At 47.0% G+C, this 20,684-nt stretch overlaps 1 protein-coding gene across 1 annotated transcript in view; it reads right to left on the reverse strand.

Moving 5' to 3' along the window:
* AGBL4 (AGBL carboxypeptidase 4) overlaps positions 1-20,684 on the reverse strand; it is a 1,345,014-nt gene that overhangs the window by 105,216 nt on the left and 1,219,114 nt on the right. Inside the window, exon 9 of the mRNA XM_062190079.1 lies at positions 6,121-6,232. Within this exon, the coding sequence (XP_062046063.1) occupies positions 6,121-6,232 (112 nt within the window). The remainder of the gene's footprint in view (positions 1-6,120; positions 6,233-20,684) is intronic.

A 20,684-nucleotide genomic window follows, 5' to 3' on the forward strand; every position in this document is an offset into this window, starting at 1 on the left:
AATGTATAATTTATCATCCAAATCAGGACACAATTTAGAAAGTATCACAGGACAATAGATAAAAGCCAGAATTTCCCCAGGAAAGCCAAGACATATGAACATTCTACCTATTAGTAGGAAACACTTGGTAGTGGCTTGTTTTTTAAAGCCCTAGCACATTTTATAAATCTATGCTTGTTTAATGTCTACTTACCCACAGCATTGCAAGGGGAGTGAGTTGCTCACTATAACTGTAGTGCTTTGTACATGGAAATCTGGTGGATAAATATTTGTGGGAGAGGAAGAGAGAGAAGAAAGACAGAGGAAGGAGAAAGGAACCAGGATGGCGAGTGAGTAGGAGCCTCCACCTCCCCATGGAAACATCACTGAGAACAGCTAAACACACACCAAGTCACCTTTATAAGAACGACAGAAACAAGTCAGAGACCACAGTACCTTGTTTTATTATAATCATAAGAAAAGTCAAATTGAAGAAAGCAAAAGAGAAAGTGTTGCTTGCAGCAGCCTTCCCCCAAGGACTAGGAGCAAGGCGAGGAGAGACGTCCCCTACCGGGGACGGGGAGCAGAAACTGAATCCTAGTGTCAGGTCTGTGGCAGAAAAGCTCAGAACTGAGCACCCTGGCCCTGCTCCCAGGCCCACACCTGCAGGGTGGATATCTGGAGCTTCTACAGCCAGGTGTCTCTGCCACCTCTCCTGCAAACACCCGCAGAAAACAAAACCCCAACCACCAGGAGAGGGAGCTCAGGACTGTGTCTTGGAGCTCAGATCTGGGTCTGCCATGCTGAGCCCCAGCCCCTGAGACGGCTCAAAGGCATCTAGCCCCCGTCCAGTGCTCACAGACTGAGCCTCCGGGCCTTCCTGGCATCAGGCAGAGACCTGAGCTCTGGGGGTCAGACTCACTCTGGTATTCCTCACTGCCTGCCTTTGCTGAGCTTTGGGGACACCCCCGGGACATTGTAGAGACCTGTGACTGTGATAACAGGGTGTGATCAGCCTAGGGGCTCCATTACCACTCTCCTCAAACCTGGGGCAAACAGCGAGGGGACACAGGACTGTCTTGAAGCTCAGTGCTGGGCCAGTAAAGCGCAACCCTGGGCAGATCCTAATGGTTCCAGTCTGAGGCCAGTGTTTGTAGGCAGTCTCTGCATGCGCTTCAGGACCAGGCTGGGACCTGCACCCTGGTGAGACAGACTTGCTCTGGTGTGTAGCACCACCATCTTTTTGCAGGCCTGCTCTGCACTCCCAAGATGGCACAGGGCCTGGTGACTGTGAGAGCCAGGTGTCACTCTCCTAGGGCCTGCCCAATTGGCTGAGGGGCTGCCTCTAGCAACTCTCCTACAATCTCGGGCAGACAACACAGACTCATAGCCTGGGAATCAGGGCCAGGCTGATAAAACCCAGGCTGCAGAAAGAGTCCCTGCACCTGCTTCAGTGCCCAACAGAATTCTGTGGTTCTGACTGAGCACTCGTACGCCCTAGCCAACACCAGCTTGGCTGATGGGGGCAGCGGCAGGTTTTGGGCCACCTCAGCTGCAGATGGACCACGTCAGGGTCAACCTTGGTCCTACCCACATGTTGCACTCATTGTGGTGAGCTGAGGGCTCCAGATAAGATCCAGCATCATGGCCTTTGTGATCACAGGATAGGGAGTCTGAGCCTACCAGAGGCATAGGAAGAGGCTTGTATGAACAGATTATCCCTTTTCAGGCACTTTCCTTATCCATTCTGAATAATACATAAGCTGCAGCTTTGGGGCAAATTTGAGATTAGGGGGTATTTTAAGACTGAATTAGTTAAAATAAAACAAAACAACAGTGGACCAAAGCTAACCATGACTTAGCATGCTATCTAGTGTCCATCTATTGATGAATGGATAAAGAAAATGTGGTACATACACACAATGGAATTTACTCAACCACAAAAAGGATGAAATCTTGTCATTTGCAACAACATATATGGAGCTCGAGGTCATTATGTGAATTGAAATAAGACAAACATCATATGACTTTACTCATATGTGGTGTCTAAAAAATAGGTGATCTCTTAGAAATTAAAATATAATAATGGTTACTAGAGTCTGGGATGGAAGTGAGGTGGGAGAGGTGGGGAAAGTTTGATTAACGGGAACTTGGTTAATAGCTGGATAGGAGTTAAGAACTTCTGAGGTTCTATTGCACAGTAGGATGACTACAGATAATGTTAATGTACTGAATATTTCTCTATTAAAAAATCATAGGGAGGCACAGTGTTGTGGTGCAGCAGATTAAGCTGCTTCTTGCAATGCTTGCATCCCATATGAGCCATTCAAGTCCCAGTTGCTCCATTTCCTTTTCAGTTCCCTGCTAATGTTCCTGGGAAAGCAGCAGAGGGTGGCCCAAGTGCTTGGGCCCCTGCACCCACGTGGGAGACCTGGACAGAGTTTAGGCTCCTGGCTTTGGCCTGGGCCCAGCACCTGCTGTTGTGGCCATTTGGGGATTAAACCAATGAATGGAAGATCTCTCTCTCTCTCTCTCTCTCTCTCTCTCTTTCTCTCTCTTTCTCTGTAATTCTACCTTTCAAATAAAGAAGGAAGTAAATAAGCAAAGAAGGAAAAGATTGCATGAGGAGAGAGGGAGCTGAATTCCTACTCCGGGTTATCTTGATTCCTATTCTAGTGCCGTACCTCCTTGCCTTAGGCATAAAGCAATTAACTTTCTGGAAGAAAATGGCTCACACAACTGGTTCAGCATCCAAGGTGTACTTATTAAGATACAACTAGCTGTTGATCAATTTACTCCTGGCACCAATAACTTCCTAATATCTCCATAATCCAGTCTTGTCTAATCTGCATTTTGCAATGTGATTGACTGCCCAGTTGTTTGTAAGCAAATCAATAATTTGTAATTACTGATGGCAATGGCTGGCTGGAGCCTATTCCTCTCCAACAATCCTGACAGCCTCTCCTTGGGTCCCTCCTCTGTCTTCCCATTCCCCTAACTCTCTCTTTTGGGGTTCACCTAAAACACCACCGTACTCAGTGGTTCAATGGCTTAGATTCTGTCACTCCTCCTGGTCCATATCTGCTTTTTAACATACCTCACAGTCTTTTCTGTAAATAGCTGTTGTGTATCTATAAATCAGGTTACATTTTGCATAATAGGACTTGCCATGTTCAATATAGTTCAGTTCAAACATTCATTGAATAACTATTACCAATTAGATAAAAAAAAACTGTAGGGGCTGTTCTCTTTGAGAGGGGGATAGCAGAAAAAAGGAATGGTCATTCTATCAGGAAATCTGCAGTTAACAAGTGGTCTTGAGTCTGCATTCAGCAGACGATGGATACTCCCTAAGAAAACCAGAAGCAGAGTCTCTGTACAAAGCAAACTGAACAGGAAGGTGTGGAGAGTTTAGGGTAATAAAGGGACTTGGTACAACACCTTCTTTTGTAGACAAAAGAGGATGAGATGGAGAAGGCAGCAAATGTGATCAAGAAATTGCTGTGCAAGCCCTGACACAGAAAGTGGGCTACAAAAGGATGTGGGAAGACAAAATCCACACAGGAGGATTCAGGTAACTGTTGAGTTACATCACTAAGATAGTCACACTGCACCCAAGGATTTGCTTTTTCAGTAATCCTTGCTGTAATAATTACATTTGTTTTTCAAGCATACATTTCTGTCTGATTTAGCAGTTGCTCTGTAATTCAGGATATCTTATTGGCATCTTCAAGGTACATTGGTACCTTGGTGAAGTACCCCCAACTCTGGGACCTTTGCTGTCTTAACAATCACCATCTGTCACTGATAGCAGTCAAGAGATCATAAAAAATCAATGATCAAAGTTGAAAGAGACGCAGATGTAATTTCTAGAATGTCTTCCAAACAATTGCGTCTCCTCTATGCACCATTTTTCTTTTTTTTATTTTATTTATTTATATATTTTAAACTTTTATTTAATGAATATAAATTTCCAAAGTACTGCTTATGGATTACAATGGCTCCCCCCCCATAAATTCCCCCCCCACAACCCTCCCCTCTCCCGCTCCCTCTCCCCTTCCATTCACATCAAGATTCATTTTCAATTCTCTTTATATACAGAAGATCAGTTTAGTATATATTAAGTAAAGATTTCAACAGTTTGCACCCACATAGCAACACAAAGTGAAAAATACTGTTGGAGTACTAGTTATAGCATTACTTCACATTGGACAGCACATTAAGGACAGAGATCCTACATGATATTTTTAAAAAATTGATTAATCTTCTTGGTTTTAAATTGGAAATTGCATAGAAAATTAATTAATTTTTAAAAATATCATGTAGGATCTCTGTCTTTAATGTGTTGTCCAATGTGAAGTAATGCTATAACTAGTACTGAAACAGTATTTTTTCACTTTGTGTTGCTATGTGAGGGCAAACTGTTGAAATCTTTACTTAATATATACTAAACTGATCTTCTGTATATAAAGAGAATTGAAAATGAATCTTGATGTGAATGGAAGGGGAGAGGGAGCGGGAGGGGGGAGGGTTGCGGGTGGGAGGGAATTTATGGGGGGGAAGCCATTGTAATTCATAAGCAGTACTTTGGAAATTTATATTCATTAAATAAAAGTTTAAAAAATTGATTAATTTTCTATGCAATCTCCAATTTAAAACCAAGTTTTTTTCTTCATTTTCAATTATCTTTATATACCGAAGATCGATTCAGTATATACTAAGTAAAGATTTCATCAGTTTGCACCCACACAGAAACACAAAGTGTAAAAATACTGTTTCAGTACTAGTTATATCATTAAATCACAATGTACAGCACATTAAGGACAGAGATCCTACATGAGGAGTAAGTGCACAGTGACTCCTGTTGTTGACTTAACAATTTGACACTCCTGTTCATGGCGTCAGTAATCTCCCTAGGCTCTAGTCATGAGTTGCCAAGGCTATGGAAGCCTTTAGGGTTCACTGACTTCGATCTTATTCCAACAGGGTCATAGTCAAAGTGGAAGTTCTCTCCTCCCTTCAGAGAAAGGTACCTCCTTCTTTGATGGCCCCATTCTTTCCACTGGGATCTCACTCACAGAGATCTTTCATTTAGGTCTTCTTTTTTTTTTTCAGAGTGTCTTGGCTTTCCATGCCTAAACTACTCTTATGGGCTCTTCAGCCAGATCCGAATGCCTTAAGGGCTGATTCTGAGGCCAGAGCTATGCACCATTTTTCACAGACTGTCATTTAGCTTCAAGTGAACACTTTCAGTAAAGCAAAGCTCCTAGCTCATGCACCTACTCCATGCTCAGGCAGCTCTAATGGTTAAGAAGTCCTATTTCTCCATAGGCCCTTCTTCTTATATAGCATACCCAAAAAAGATCTATCCTACCTTCTCTCCCATAGCTCTTCAGAGATCGAATGATTATGGTCTTCCCCCTTTCTCCATGTTTTGAAATCCCATTGCCTTCTATTTCTTACAAACAAAAACGTCTTCCCTCTGAATGAACTTGATATGGACACGCACTGTTCTGCCTGCCTCGTGCTCCTTTCTTCTGGAATAGTAGACCCTCTTATCAGGAATAGGTGCCACCTCGTCTTCCAGCTCCAACCAGGAGGGCCCATCGAGGCAAGTCAGCTCTTGGGCCAGGGTTGACTTGCCCAAAGGAGGACACATCCTCCAACCTAGGCCAATCATTGTCCTTTTGGAAGTAGAAGTGGAAAACGGGAAGAAGTCATGGTGGTGGTGAGAACCCCTAGCTGAGACACTTGGCCATTATGTTCTCTGCACATGGAGGTGATCAGTCCATGGTTTTTAGTTATACAGCATGCTCGTGCTATTTATCTAATAAATTCCCTATATGCTTATACCAGTTTAAGTTGTGTTTCTTTAGCTGTAAACAAAGAGCTCTGACAGATAGGTATGCATCAGTATATTTCCTTCATCCCACAAAATCTCCACAATGGAACCCAGGATTTGTGAGGGGTCAGGGAGAAGGCACTTGGGTCTATCAAGTTCAGCAAAGAGCAGACCCACCCCTTCCCTGGTTTGGAGCTTGTATTCTTTATTTTCATCCTAATGGACTTCCCAACAAAATACTTTCCTTTCCCAGACCAGGCTATAAAACCAGCAGCAGCTGGGGGCATTCAGTTACTCACTGGGTCGTTGTACATCTGGACAATGAGCTGCTTCACCCCATGCAGGGTTGGGTGGGCCCATGGAGAGGGATCCAGCCAGTGCCGATTCAGGTCAAACCCCATAAGAGAGCATCTAGATAGGATCCAAAATAAGAGTCAGTATAGACATGAAAAGCTCAGTGTCTCATTTGCTGAAATACAGTTAGGAACAGGATATGCAAGTATGTCATGTATATAGCAGTTACTGTTTTCCAGACATAGTTCCAAGCACTTTGCATGTATTAATTTATTCAGTGCTAACCCTACGAGCTCTGTGATCATTCCCTTGTTATGAAAGAAACTGAGCCATAGAGAGGTTAAAAAATACGGGTATTTCTGCAGAGCACTCCCACTCCAGGTGACCCATGGATACAGGCATGCCTTCTACACAGTGCACTGGAAAGAAATGACCAGGCCAAAATCACTGAAGTCCCCCTTGCTTCTCTTGGTTTCACACCTGTAGCTACTTCATTACATTGGCTTTGAAAATATATCAACACATTTGCATCACTTCCATCAATACCATCCTGAGATTGGACTAAGGTGCAGAGTACTGTCTGATTGCTTGTCTGGTCCTCATGTTTCCATCTCCACCTCCTCCCATGGCACCATACATCTCTCCATCTTCCTTACAACAGCCAGGATTATTCTCTTAACACATAATTTAGAGCATGTCCCTCCTCTCTTACATGGTTCCATTTCACACGCAGCAGAAACACGCAAGTCCTTACCAAAGGTTACATGTTCCCATGTGATATGCTGTCTTAACTCCCCAACTTCAGCTCCTACCACTATCCCTCTTCTTCCGCTGGTCTCCTTGCTATTTCTCCAACACACTAGGCGCTTCCTGCCTCAGGAGCTTTGCACTGTTCCCCTCTGCCTAGGCTCCTTTTCCCCTGGAAATCTGAGTGACTCATTCTCTCACTTAATTTCAAATTTTTGTTCAAACATCACCATCCTGATGCCCACTCTGACCACCTTCTCTAAAATACTTGGGCACATGAGCTAACTTCACCAGGGCAAGTGTAATTATGGCATCCAATTCTCCTCTCCCTCAACACTTCCCCCAGGGCTCTGTCCCAAAGCCTCCATCCCCTGGACCTTAAAACACTGCAGGTCCTCCCTAGGCCAGCCCGGGTTGAGGTACAACTTTCAGAACTGTGCTTACTCATAATTCAAATCACCACTCCCCTGCTCTCCAATCCTTCTCCTCTTGTCTCCAGAATGCATCCCACAGGTCTCACTATTTTCCATTCATGATCATGATTCATCCAATGGCTATCCATTACTCATAAAATAAATTTCTGCTCTTTGCAGATTTTCAGCCAGATTCAAAACTGATAGCAGCCACAGCCTTCTCACCTTCTCGGCACTCTCTCTGTCCTAGATTGTTCCTCATTTTCTTCTCTGACCCTCTGTCCCACTATTCTAATCCCCACCACCGCACCATCCGTGATTTTCTCTGTTTCCTTGAGCAGTAGAGTTTAACCCCTCTCAGCTCACAAAACCTGCACTCCTGCCTATCATCCTGCTCAGCAAAATGAAGGGCTTCCCAGAGGACCCATCTCTCCTTTGAGATGGCTGGCGTGCGGAGAGGCAGGTGGAAATAATAATAGTTTCACCATCACTTAAAATAGCACGATGGGAGCCTGGAGAGAATCACTCATGCTCCTGGAGACTGGTGCAGAAGGGCCTCATTGAGGAGAAGCTATTTAAGTTGGATCTTCTCGAAGGGTGGAATTTTGTCAGTCATTGAGGATGGAAGAAAACAAAGGAATTATGAAACCAGCCAGGATTGGGGTTTGACTGAGTCATAGACTCCGTGGTCACAGGTTGGAGACGGTGAACTTGTACAGGGAGATGGGGTGAAATGTGAAGGGCTTTAAATGCCTGGCAGAGTTCTGTTACTTTGTCTTTGCATTGCTATGTTTACATCCACCAAGTGCCGATGCTGGCTTCTTGTTGGTAGCACAGCAAGAACACTGATAGTCCTATACTCAGGTCACAAGAAGGTTCCCATCACAATCACGGGAACATAGTTCACAGGACACGTACTGACATTATTTTGTCCCAAGAACTGAGTACAAAGTATTAATACTTGAAGTCAGTCCTGACAACAACCCCATGGGAGAGGTGCCATCATTGTTCCCATCTTGCAGATGGGAACTGAGGCATGGAGAGGTTACCAATAGCTTGCTCAAGCACAGAGGTGCTGCCAAGACTGATGCCCATGGTGTCTGGCTGCACGCAGACCTTGAGCTCATAGTCCCTGTGCCTCATAACAGCAGTGATCAGTCAGGATCAGCGATCAGCCAGGCCCTGGGCTACAACCTATGATGGACTGTGACAGTTATATAGAGCAGTTGGACATTCTGCTTGGACTGTCCTTTAAGTATTCAGCCTTTCACCCTGGCATCTTCCCCCTGTAGAGGTATTGCAACTGGAGTTGGAACTTAGATTGTCTGAGCTCTCCGTCCAGAGCTCAGAGCCTCTGAGTCTCACCTGGGTTGTCTTCTCCCTTATGTTTCTGGTCTCAAAGAAGTGGCAGGTCCTAAAGGGCATAATCCATCTCTCCTTGCTTTCTTCTCTCCCCATCTCCCTCCCTCCACTTGAACAGAACTCCCCAGTGTGCAGGTCAGGAGCTGTGCACTAGATAGAGCTCACAAGCTCACCTTCTGTTGCAGGAAACCAACTCCTTGAGCACACAGTGAGGAAGGAAAGAGGCCTTCACTTTCTGGCTGTCTCTCCACATGGTAAAACAAACACACAGTGAAAGATCAAAGAATCCGGAACCCCTGGAAAATGGAGGCATGGACTTGCATTCAAGTGCCTCAGTCGTGTGTGTATGTTTCCTTCAATCAGCACTGGGAGGTCTGGAGAGCTAATGAGGACAACCCCCTTCCCCCACACCAGCTTCCTCCTTATAAGTTCCTCTTTCCTTGGTCCCCTGGGAGGACTAGGAGAACCACATTTCTTCATCCCAGTGTTGCTTGTGCCCTGGAGGGAACCAGAGACCATGATGTGGAATTCCCAGGAATATTCTTTGGCTCCACATTCGGATTCTCAGTAGAGCCCAGCTGAGCCCCTCAACCTTCCTGGGGCCAGGCTGACCTGGTGAGTGGGACAATGCCCCACGGCATGCAATGGAAAAATCCCTGAGAGCAGGTCCTGAAATCCACTGCTGGCTGACTACGTGACCTTGGGCAAGTCTCTTGCTCTCTCCAGGTCTAAGTTTTCACAGGATATTTAAGAGTCTCTTCCCCTGTGAACTGTATCCTCCCTACCTCCATCCCCACTGGAGAGGAGCTCCCAGAACAGTGTCCCCCTGTTCCAGGATTTCCATGATAGCGGTGATGCTGAGCCACCAATCATTCTCTCTGCTAAACACAGGGATCTTGAAGTTTACCCTCCTGACCAGGCAAGTTACTTCTTGACCTTGAACTTGCAAATGGGTCCCTTTTTCATTTGCCATTATAATATGTGCATGTTTCTTTGATATGAAACTCTTTTTATCTACCACTATAACAGTGTTGAAATATGACATTATCCCATTGTCTGTACCCTCCCCCCACCCCACCTCACCCCGTTTTTTCCTTGGATATTTCCCCACTGTGGCAATTTATGTTGTTTTCAATGTTACACCATTCTCAAAATGGACTATTGAATACTCTGATTCCTAAAGTTTTTCCATATTTCATAATTTTCCCTTAGAATAGTTTCCCAAAAGAAGAGTTACTTGGTAAGAGGACTGACTGTATAATCTTTTGTAAAGTGAAAAATAGTCCATGTTATTGAAAGTAGAAAAGGGAAAAAAGGGTAGCAACCCTTCCTATCTCCAAAAGTTAACTATTTTTAGGCTTTTGCTGCAGTTCCTGCCATCTTTTCTTTCTGAACTGTGCAGCTATAACTCACATTTAATGAGTGCTTCCTATGCTCTTTTTTTTTTTTTTTCAGGCAGAGTGGACAGTGAGAGAGAGAGAGAGACAGAGAGAAAGGTCTTCCTTTTGCCATTGGTTCACCCCCCAACGGCCGCCCCAGCCGGCACGGGGTGGCCAGCACATCGCGCTGGTCCGAAGCCAGGAGCCAGGTGCTTCTCTTGGTCTTCCATGCGGATGCAGGGCCCAAGGACTTGGGCCATCCTCCACTGCACTCCCTGGCCACAGCAGAGAGCTGGCTTGGAAGAAGGGCAACCGGGACAGAATCCGGCACCCCGACCGGGACTAGAACCCGGTGTGCTGGTGCCGCAGGTGGAGGATTAGCCTAGTGAGCCACGGCGCCGGCCTCCTATGCTCTTTAATTTCATCACTTTTATTCCATTAAAAAAAAATCCATGTCACTACTTTACAGATGAGAAAACAAAGGCTTGGACATTTTAAACAATTTTCTCCAAGATCACAGAGCTACATTGTGGTGGAATCAGAATTTGAGCTGAGGTCAACTTGATTCTCAGAGTCCAGAATCTTACCAATTTCATTCCTTATTCTGTACTCTGACTACACCAAATTTTCTTTCAAAAAGGAAACATTTGTGGTGGTGGTGGTGGGAGAGACATTAAACCCCCAGTTGGAATGTACCTGTGTCTCACATTGAAGTGCCTGGGTTCAAGTCCTGGCTTCCTTCATGTTTCCTGCTTCCTACTAATGCACACCCAGGGAGGCAAAGGTGATGGCTCAAGTGTTGGGCTCCTTTCACCCACATGGGAGATCTGGATTGAGCTCCTGGCTCCTGGTTTCAGCCCAGCCTAGCCCTAGCTGTTACAGGCATTTGGGATGTGAACCAATGGATGGGCTCTCTGTCTCTCTCTCCTTTCAAACAAATATTTTTTTTTTAAACCAGAAATATTCAGTGCTATGATTAGGGTCTTGATCTACAGGCTTAGCTAGGCAGTTCTTAAATACTGCTGTCTGCAACACTGCTACTGTTGAGGGATTAAGGACAGACTGAGACCCACAGACCAACTCATCTGCAGCCTTCCCAAGGTCATTTTGTTGGCACGTGGTGGAGCAGGCTTCAGATGCAGCACTCTCTGGCTTTAACGCCCACACTCTTCTCAGGAACAAACAACTCAAGTCAAACCCTCTGCCTTTGACAATGCATGAGCAAACTGAGGAAGGAAGACTGGTTTAGGGAACAAGGATGAGACAAGAATTAAATACAGCATTCATCACAGCCTCATTGAGAATCTTCTATCCACCAAGTTCTAGGGTGCTGCTACTGGAAGAGAGTGATTGATAAGAGGCGTTCTCTGCCCTTGAGAAATATAAAGTCTAACAGGAGAGAGAAGACATTCTCCCAGGCTTCCTCTTTCATTATTCAGGTCCGGGCTGTAAGGCTTAAATGAGACAATGCACAGCCCCTGGTATATATAATAGTAGCTTAAAATTTTGCATTGTCATTTTTATTGTATTTTATTATTATTTTATACTCTGTCCTGTATGTATGGCATAGACTAACAGTTTTTCAGTCTATAGGAGGCTGGAGTGGACAGCAGCAGTGGTCCGGGTGCATCTTGCTCTAGTCCGGGAAATGGGCACAACTGAATTTAAATTCATGTTGTGCTTACTGCAGTAAGCCCTTATCTGTATTCCCTGGGGAGTGTCCCGGGATCCAACCTTGCGTTAGATGGGAGTGGGGTGGGGTGAGCTTGCTCCTCCATCATTGCCAGATCCTGCAAGCATGGTGGTGCCTTGTTTAACTCCGTGGCAGCCGGATCCTCCGTTTTTGTGAGTTAGCAGCAAGAGCAAGAGCAGGAACCCAGGCTCAGGCAACAGCGAGCCCTGCCCAAGGCTCAGATTTGGGACTGGGTGGGGCTGGTGGTGGGATGTGTGGTGCAGGAGTGCTGCTGTGGGACAAAGGCGATTTCTGCTCGTCAGTGCTGTGCTAGTAACTGGTTTTCAAGCTTCTGCTTGATTCTCTAAGTCCCTTCCTTGTAAATGTGCTTTTGGCGTAAGTGGCTGAAATCAGTCCTTGTTAACTTAGCTGATGCTTCCCTAACCACGTGCTCCTATGGGATGAGTACAGAACACTCCAGCTAAGCCCTGTGGCGTCCTTTTCTCAGGGGCTGGTCTGGTTACTAAACAAAGGCAGTCACCAGTGCCAGCTCCACTACTATCTATAACCTTGAAAAGAAACATTGTCCTTAATAATAGGACTTAATTATAAATAACTGTATCCTCGAGATGCTTGATTCCAAGCCTCCCCTTTGCCCTCAGCAAGGTCTTGGCCAGGTCACCAGCTTGCTCCAGGACACTTCTGAGACCTGAAGCTCACCACCTCCCCAGGTAACTTATCTCATTCTCGGACAGCTCCAGCAAGGAATTCTTCTTCCTCTTTGGCTGAAATGTGACTCCCAGGCGATTTCCCGCAACCGTTTCAGCCTCACCCCATGGAGTTGCATGGAGCAATGAGGCTCTCTGATGGAGTCTGGGGGCTTTGGGACCCAAAGCGAGGTTTAAATTTTGGCTATACTCCTCACCAGCTATGTGACCTTTTCAAAATTTCTCTTTTAAATGCCCCTCTGGGCTTCTGTTTTATCACACGATAATGAGGATAATAAGCCTGACCTTCCGGATGGCGTACATCAACTAATGTATGTAAGGGGCCCCACAGAGTCCTCAGCACAGAGTGAACCTGAGCAAACCATAGGCAGCAAAGATGGCGGCAGTGCTGACAACTAGGGAGAAACCATCTAGACTGTCCCCCCTCCTCTATGAAGTGCATCGTTTGCACTCCCTGCAAATGCAGGGGTGGGTACTTCTCCTCGGCTCTGGAAGCTTCCATGGCTCCTCCATCAGAATGGCTATAACAAGATGCAGTCACTGTTGATTCTGTCTTCCCCACTGGCCTATGACTCCCTCAAGAGCAGAAGGACATCTTATTCGTGTTGGCATCATCCCTGCTGCCTGGCAAAGAGCTTGGGTCGCAGTAGATGGTTATCGTGTGAATATTTCCTGCCTTGTATGATGTTGTTCTCACAAGCAGCCAGCCACACCGGGGGACTCCATTCTTCAAGGAGGGGTTTAGGCAACCTGATCCCTGGCTGCCACATAACCGGCGCTTACATGGCATGGACTAGAAACCAAGAGTAATGGCCCTGGGCCCTGTGATCTTCCCACTGAGCCACACTGCTTCCAAGAAGCTTCCTTGTTTCAAAGAAAGTGGGGCTTAAAACTGAAGGGAAAGTGTTAGAGGGGAGAGATCCTGAAAGGTAGGCTCCTTCATCCAAGCTGCTGATGAGAGCAGAGTGCACTGGAGGTTCAAAGGCAACTTCCACCCTCAGCCACAGCACCTGTGAGACTCATCAGCGAGGAGCACCTGCACGGGCACTTCCTAAGCTGGCTTTTGAAGAACTCATCCAGTGGAAATCAGCTACAGTAGATGGCTATTTTCTGAAAAAGACATCTTAGGAAAAATGTGGGGCCCTGGCTAGGAGACATCTAGACACCTCCATCGTCTGTGTCAACTTGGGAAAGTCCCCCCCGCCCCCAGCCCCAGGCTCCGAGCTTTTCTTTGTAAAATGAAGTGGTCAAACCTCACTCACGGAGGTCTCTTCTGGATTGCTCATCTGTTGATCTTAAAACATCAACAGAATTACAGGCTTTAGCCCCAGAATAGAAAGCATGTATTTCCCAAAAATGTTTAATTAAAACACAAAGGAAGTAATATATTCTAGAAAAAGGATTGATATGGTTTTAAAAAGAAATGCCAACTTGTCAAAGATTATCAGTCACTGTATGCTAAACACATGCATTTCAACATTTGAGATGTGTGTGGGACCCAGATGGGAGTTTGTTAAGAGTCAAGACACGCACCTTCCCAGCATGGTGGGTGGAAGGTATGTGCCAAGTTAGGTAAGCAAGAATGGTCAGAAATTATACATATTTGGAATGCTTGTGTTCATAACTGGCTATAAGTTCCAGGAGACCAGATTGGTGCAGGCTTTTTCTCTTTAGAGGTCAAGAAACAGGTGTCTAAAGACAGAGGAATAGACAGGGTGACCTTAAGCTGCCTGGCTGTCAGGCCTATGATGGACAGCTAGAGTCACTGAGTATGAAATCCCAGGCTCCTGCTCTGGATCTCTGGCCCCCTGATGATCTTTCTATGCTGTTTTTTTAAAGATTTATTTTATTTATTTGAAAGGCAGAGTTACAGAGATAGAAGGAAAGACAGAGAGATAGATAGATGATAGATAGATAGATAGATAATAGATAAAATGGCTGCAAAGCCTGGTCTGGTCTGGTCTAAATCCAGGAGCCAGGAGCTTCTTCCAGGTCTTCCACATAGGTGCAGGAGCACAAGCACTTAGGCCATCTTCTGTTTCCTTCCCAGGAGCATTAGCAGGGAGCTAGATCAGAAGTAGAGCAGCCAGGAATTGAATTGGTGTCCATATGGGATGCTGGCCCTGTAGACAGTGGCTTAACTCGCTACGCCACAATGCTGGCCTCTCTATCTTGTTATTTTTACCATAAAACTGCTGTATGAAGTGAAAATTAAGGCCTATATTCTGACAAGAATGGAGGCCACTGATGACAGAATATTTAGGACCATTATCGGAAAAGCATATGTGTGGAGGAAGATCTGTATGTGACTGCTTAATGTATATCATTTCTTTCCCTTGAGTAGAAGGTACTGTTGAGTATTTTTTTTTTTTTTTTTTTTTGGACAGGCAGAGTGGACAGTGAGAGAGAGAGAGAGAGACAGAGAGAAAGATTTTCCTTTACCATTGGTTCACCCTCCAATGGCCGCTGTGACTGGCGCGCTGCGGCTGGCGTACCACGCTGATCTGAAGGCAGGAGCCAGGTGCTTCCCCTGGTCTCCCATGTGAGTGCAGGGCCCAAGCACTTGGGCCATCCCCCACTGCACTCCCCGGGCCACAGCAGAGAGCTAGACTGGAAGAGGGGCAACTGGGACAGAATCCGGCACCCCGACGGGGGCTAGAATCTGGTGTGCCGATGCCACAGGGAGAGGATCAGCCTATTGAGCCGCGGTGCCGGCCTCTTGAATATCTTTACTTTCTTCTTTCAAACTCTGAGCTCCCTGTGGGCAAGGACAATGTTTCAATCATCTTGTCCACCCCCTCTCCAACATTATCTACCATACCCAGGGTGCAGAGAAGCTTCAATTTATTGACCAAACAAATGAGTGAACAGGTGCATAAATGGATGAATGAATGCCCTGCAGATTTGCAAACAGGGTTAGGTAAGTACTTGCAGACAAATTATTTTGAAAACAATTTAACTACAAGTTAAATACTAGACACATTCACAATAATCAAGTGTGGTATATATTATTCACCTTAACTTTATAAACGATAATATAAAATCACAGAAAGATTTGACCTTGAAAAGGTCGCTTGACAACGACTTGGATATAGAACTGGGATTTGAACCCATGTCTTGTTAATGCCCTTGAGGTCACCCCCAGCCATCTCTGAGACTGTGTAAGCCATGAAGAGCACACTAAGTCACTCATCTGTCTGCTCTCCTTGTCCAGGTCTCTTCCTCCTTTGCCCAGTGGCAGAGATACAGCGGTTCCAGAGGATGCTATAAAAATGGCAAATAAATAGCTCCGTCTCATGAAGGTCATCATGCCTCAGCCTTGTTGCAATAATAGCAGCCAGAATGAGAGCAATGATTCCACTTCCCCTCCTTATGATTTCCTTTTCATCTCCTTTAAAGGACAGAGAAAAAGGCAGCTTGGCGGCTCCAGATCAATCTCGTCCTGAGCGCCAGGATCTGCGTACTCCTGGGAGCCGTGGCATTGACAAGCAAAGACGTATGGGGCACATGTGCAATTGTCCCCCAAACACAGCAGTTTTTCAGCATTGCCAATGAGCTGGATTGGATTAAGTATATTTGCACCAAAAGCAAAATAAATATTGCTTTATTTAATGTCACTAAAAGGTTGGGATTCAATTGCCCTTGGCCTGAGGCACCTTCCAGCTCTATTGATTGGACAGTGTCAGAACGCCAGACAATCTGTCATCAGCAAGCACTGCAAAGTGCTCAGCAGGTGGACTGGGCTCTGCTGTGGTACGGATGGAAAGCAGAAGGCGACGTCCTTTGTCCCAAACCCAAGGAATAATCATAACACATCTGCTTCCGGTCGTCACCACCAAGACTCCTAATGCATTTTTCTTTAGGGCAACACGACAAGGAGATAACTGTGACCAGGGCTGTGAAGACAGACAGCAGCCCAGATAAGAACCTAATCTTCAAAGTCAGAAGGAGTTGGGTTTGAGTCCTGTATCTGCCACAGAGTAGCTTTGTGACCTTGGGTAAATGCACCTGCTTTGCTCATAGACCTGAAAGTGCCAGGAGTGCAGAGACAGAATCTCCTTCTCTCACCACTGAGTCTTCAGGGCCAGACAGGGTGTGGGCCACAGCCTGCTCTTCGTTGAGCTGTACAAGCAGACAGAGCCCCAGGAGGATCAGTGTTTATCCACGGTGCAGCGAGGACAAGGGCAGAGGCAGGACTCGGACCCAGACTGGCTGACTTGAAAGCCCATGTTCTCAGTGTCATTTTACTCTCTCCTGACAGTCCCAGGAGTCGGGTCAGAGCCCAACACAAGGGCTGTGCCTCATGTGAAGTAGGGGAGGGGAGTGCTGGGGGGAGGGAGGCACAGTCCTTTTAAAGATTTATTTATTTATTTGAAAGGCAGAGTTACAGAGGGAGAGAGAGAGACACAGAGAGAAACAGAGAGATTTTCCATCCAAGTGGTGGAATGGCTGGGACTGGGCCAGGTAGCAGCTGGAAGCCTGGAACCCCATTCATGTCTCCCATGTGGGTGGCAGGGGCCCAAGTCCCTGGGCCAAGCTCTTCCGCTGCTTTCCTTGGCACACTAGTAGGAAGCTGGATCAGAAGTGGAGCATGCTCCTATGGGATGCTGGTGTTGGAGGCAGTGGCTTAACCCACTGTGCCACAATGCCGCTCCTCACCCTTGTGTTTTAAGTGGGGAAAATAAGTCTCAAATAAGGAACTAGAATGAAAGATACCGTAAAGCAAATTGACAAGAGGTACAGCCCTCCAAGTGACAAGTTACAAACAGGTGCTCTTTCTGGGTGTGCGAAATACAAAATGATGTTGCTTGCTCTGACCAGACTTTGGGTTGGGAGCTGAGTGGCAGACCCTGTTGGCCCCTTGACCAGGAACCTCTGTGCAGTGTGCAAACCACGTGTCCTTATGAGGCAACCCTGCATGTGCCCAAGGTTCATAACAAAGCCAGGATTAACACTCGAGTTTCCCACCTCCAAAATTCAGCAAGGTCTTCAACCTTTAAAGGTAGGCTTTTTGGTAAAGTGGTAAGATTAGTGGGAAGGGTGCTCAGAGCGCATTTGGAAAAGGGACACATCCAACCCTGTCCCAGATTTATTCCTACTGGACTCAGTGAAGCTTTGTTCAGGTGATCTCCCGTGCCCGCGGAGCACGCACCCCGGGGATGCATCCTCTGCCCTTCCTGTCTCCTGACATCAACAGACACTGAGCTCAGGGGGTGTCCAGCGTTGCAACTTGAACCCATTCTTGGAGCCAGTCACCAACAGGAAGGGCGTGAGAGTGTCACACCCGATCTCTGTGTTTCAAAGGTAGGGAAGTCGAGGCTAGGAGGGCAGAGGGGGTTGCCAAGACCACGCAGCACTGCAGGGATCATGCTGGAGTCCACCCCGGAGCCAGTGGGCTACTTTCCTCTCTGTAAGGGCACTGACAAGGAGTTTGCCTCTTTAAAACGGTCCGAGGGAGGACATCATCCAAAGGAACTCATTGGTCCTCGAGGCCAGGAATTAGCTGTTTCAATTTCTTTCTTTCTTTCTTTCTTTCTTTCTTTCTTTCTTTCTTTCTTTCTTTCTTTCTTTCTTTCTTTCTTTCTTTCTGACAGGCAGAGTTAGTGAGAGAGAGAGACAGAGAGAAAAGTCTTGCTTCCGTTGGTTCACCCACCATGTCTGCTATGGCCAGAGCGCTGCACCGATCTGAAGCCAGGAGCCAGGCGCTTCCTCCTGGTCTCTCATGTGGGTGCAGGGCCCCAAGCACACTTGGGCCATCCTCCACTGCCCTCCCGGGCCACAGCAGAGAGCTGGACTGGAAGAGGAACAACTGGGACAGACTCTGGCGCCCCAACCGGGACTAGAACCTGGGGTGCTGGCGCCGCAGGTGGAGGATTAGCCAGGCGAGTCGTGGTGCCGACCTGTTTCAATTTAAGTGAAGGAGGGCAGAGGAAACACAAAGAGGAAGAAAAGTCCCTTAAGTCTTCACTAGATCTAGGAGCTAGCAAGCCCCTGGCACCCAGCTCCGAGGCCCTGAGCCCCAGTGCAGACCCAGAGCCAGCTGCCTGGGTATACTCTCCTCTTTGGGGGCAGAAACTCTCTGTGCTCCGGCTCCAATCTGAACACTGGGGATTTTGCTTTGAGGACTAAATGAGATCACATACGTAAAATGCTGGGTATGCCGCCTAGTTCGAGTAAATATGACACAAACTTTTATCTGTTCTCAAGGTCTGATTGCAGCATGCTACTTGGGGGTCCCCGTTTATCCTGATATTTTTAAAAATATATTTTATTTATTTATTTGAGAGGCAGAGTCACAGACAGAGAGAGGGAGACACAGAGAGAGAGGACTTCCATCCGTTGGTTCACTCTCCAAATGGCTGCAACTGCCAGAGCTGGGCCAATCCGAAGCCAGGAGCCTGGAGCTTCTTCTGGGTCTCCCATGCGGGTGCAGGTGCAATGCAAGGGCCCACTACACCACAGCGCTGGCCCCCTGACACTTCTTCTTACACTGTGTCACCCCACAGTTGTACCCCACACACAGCTAGGACATCATGGGACCCAAGGCTTAGCAAGCCAGGGCAGCTCCTCCGCTTCCATCTGCCCTCTCGGTCGGTGCCTCTGTGCAGTACATGGACCTTATGCTTTATGTGGACTGTGGCCCTGATCACATACACTAGCCACACCACCCTCGGCATTCCCATGCATCCCTGATCACTCAGGGTCCATGCAGCAAGGCACAGTTCTCCAGGTGAGACTCTTGGATCTCCTGCCACTGGTGATGGGATCTTGGACAAGTGATTCCTTCTCTCTCTCTGCACCAGCTTCCTCCTCTGTGACATGAGGATTCTGGGAGAACCTACCCTGTGCGTTCATGGGACTGCTGGTGGAAGCTTCCATTGCTTTCAATCCCAGCAGGAAGCAGAATACTCTAATCCTCCACTCACTTGCTCCCTCTTCCCAAAGAAGAGGATGGACCTTATCCAAGAGGTCAGCTCAAGCAAAGGAGCAGCACCTGTTGAGCCTGGCCCCTCCTGGTGTGAGGGTTTTGGATCTGGGACCTCTCTGGCACAGTGTGCTTCCAGGGAGGCAACTCCTTACCTGCTCTACCTACGACTGCTACAGAAGTTGAATGAATTTTGGGGCAAAGAAAAGGGAGGCCAATTCCAGCCACAGAGAGTGGCCATACCTTCCAAATCTTGTTCTTATCAATAATAAAGGTAATATTTTGACTTCCATCTTTCTGATCCATGTGTCTCCCTCTAAATTGGTAGAGACGGGATGAAAGTGAGAGCAAGAGTGTGGTTAATTCTACCCCCACGCAACTCCGGTGAAGATAATACACATAAAACTCACATGAAGAGTGGCTGGAAGCTTCTTCAATTATTTCATATTGTTAGTGTTATCAGGGTTGCCATTACTACTGTCATTCTTTGCTTTAGGGCAGGCTGCTCTTCTCGTCTTTTCCTGGTTAACTTCCACCAGTCCTTCCAGACTTATCTCATGCAACACTCTGTGCAGGACATTTTCCCTGAATTTCCATGTCCTAACCCTCCCAGCTGGGTTACGGGTGCCTCCTCTGTGACTCCACAGCCCAGGAACCCCGGGGGTCCCTCCCCCCAACCAGTGCACTTGCCTCCCCTCCAGACTGTGAACTCCTTCAGGGAAAGCATCAGGGCCAAGCTCTCATCATGGTACCGAGCCTGTGCCAGGTGAATGTTTGAGGGAAGAAAGAATGGGAGGGGGGAGAAAGCAGGAAGGGAGAGGACAGGAAGGGACGGGACGGAGAGAGGGAAAGAAGCAGTTTAGTTGAGAGGCTTCTGCTGCAGCGGCAGGCTGCCAGCACAGAGGTAAGCAACAGCAGAGTGTTTCAGGACATTGGAAAGAGGTTACGAGGGCAAGAAGACAGCATGGGGTGGGTACAGGAAGGGGTCAGGTGAGCAGTGGGGGGCTGGGACTGAGAAGGGAGCTCAGGGACACGGTGCAAGCCACTGGGGGGCCACTGGAGGACTTCACGGCAAGTCGGCACTACTCAAGCAGTGGTTTAGGAACTAAGGCCAGAAATGATGAAGTTCTTGATTCTATCACATTGTTTTGCTCCTCCAGACTCCCCTGCCACTAATTCTGGGTTACTGTCTCCTCCGAGGCCTGTCTTCACTGTAGAATCAATTATTAAAACCAACTTGCTATCAACTCTAACTTTGAAACGCTATTCAGCTGCTTGCAGGGACAGAGACGGGAGCTGCCTCCACAGACATCTAGCCATCTGGCCTTTGCCGTGGAACCTGG

The sequence above is a fragment of the Lepus europaeus genome, chromosome 5 (genome assembly GCF_033115175.1).
Source record: "Lepus europaeus isolate LE1 chromosome 5, mLepTim1.pri, whole genome shotgun sequence".
NCBI classification, from domain to species: Eukaryota; Metazoa; Chordata; class Mammalia; order Lagomorpha; family Leporidae; genus Lepus; species Lepus europaeus.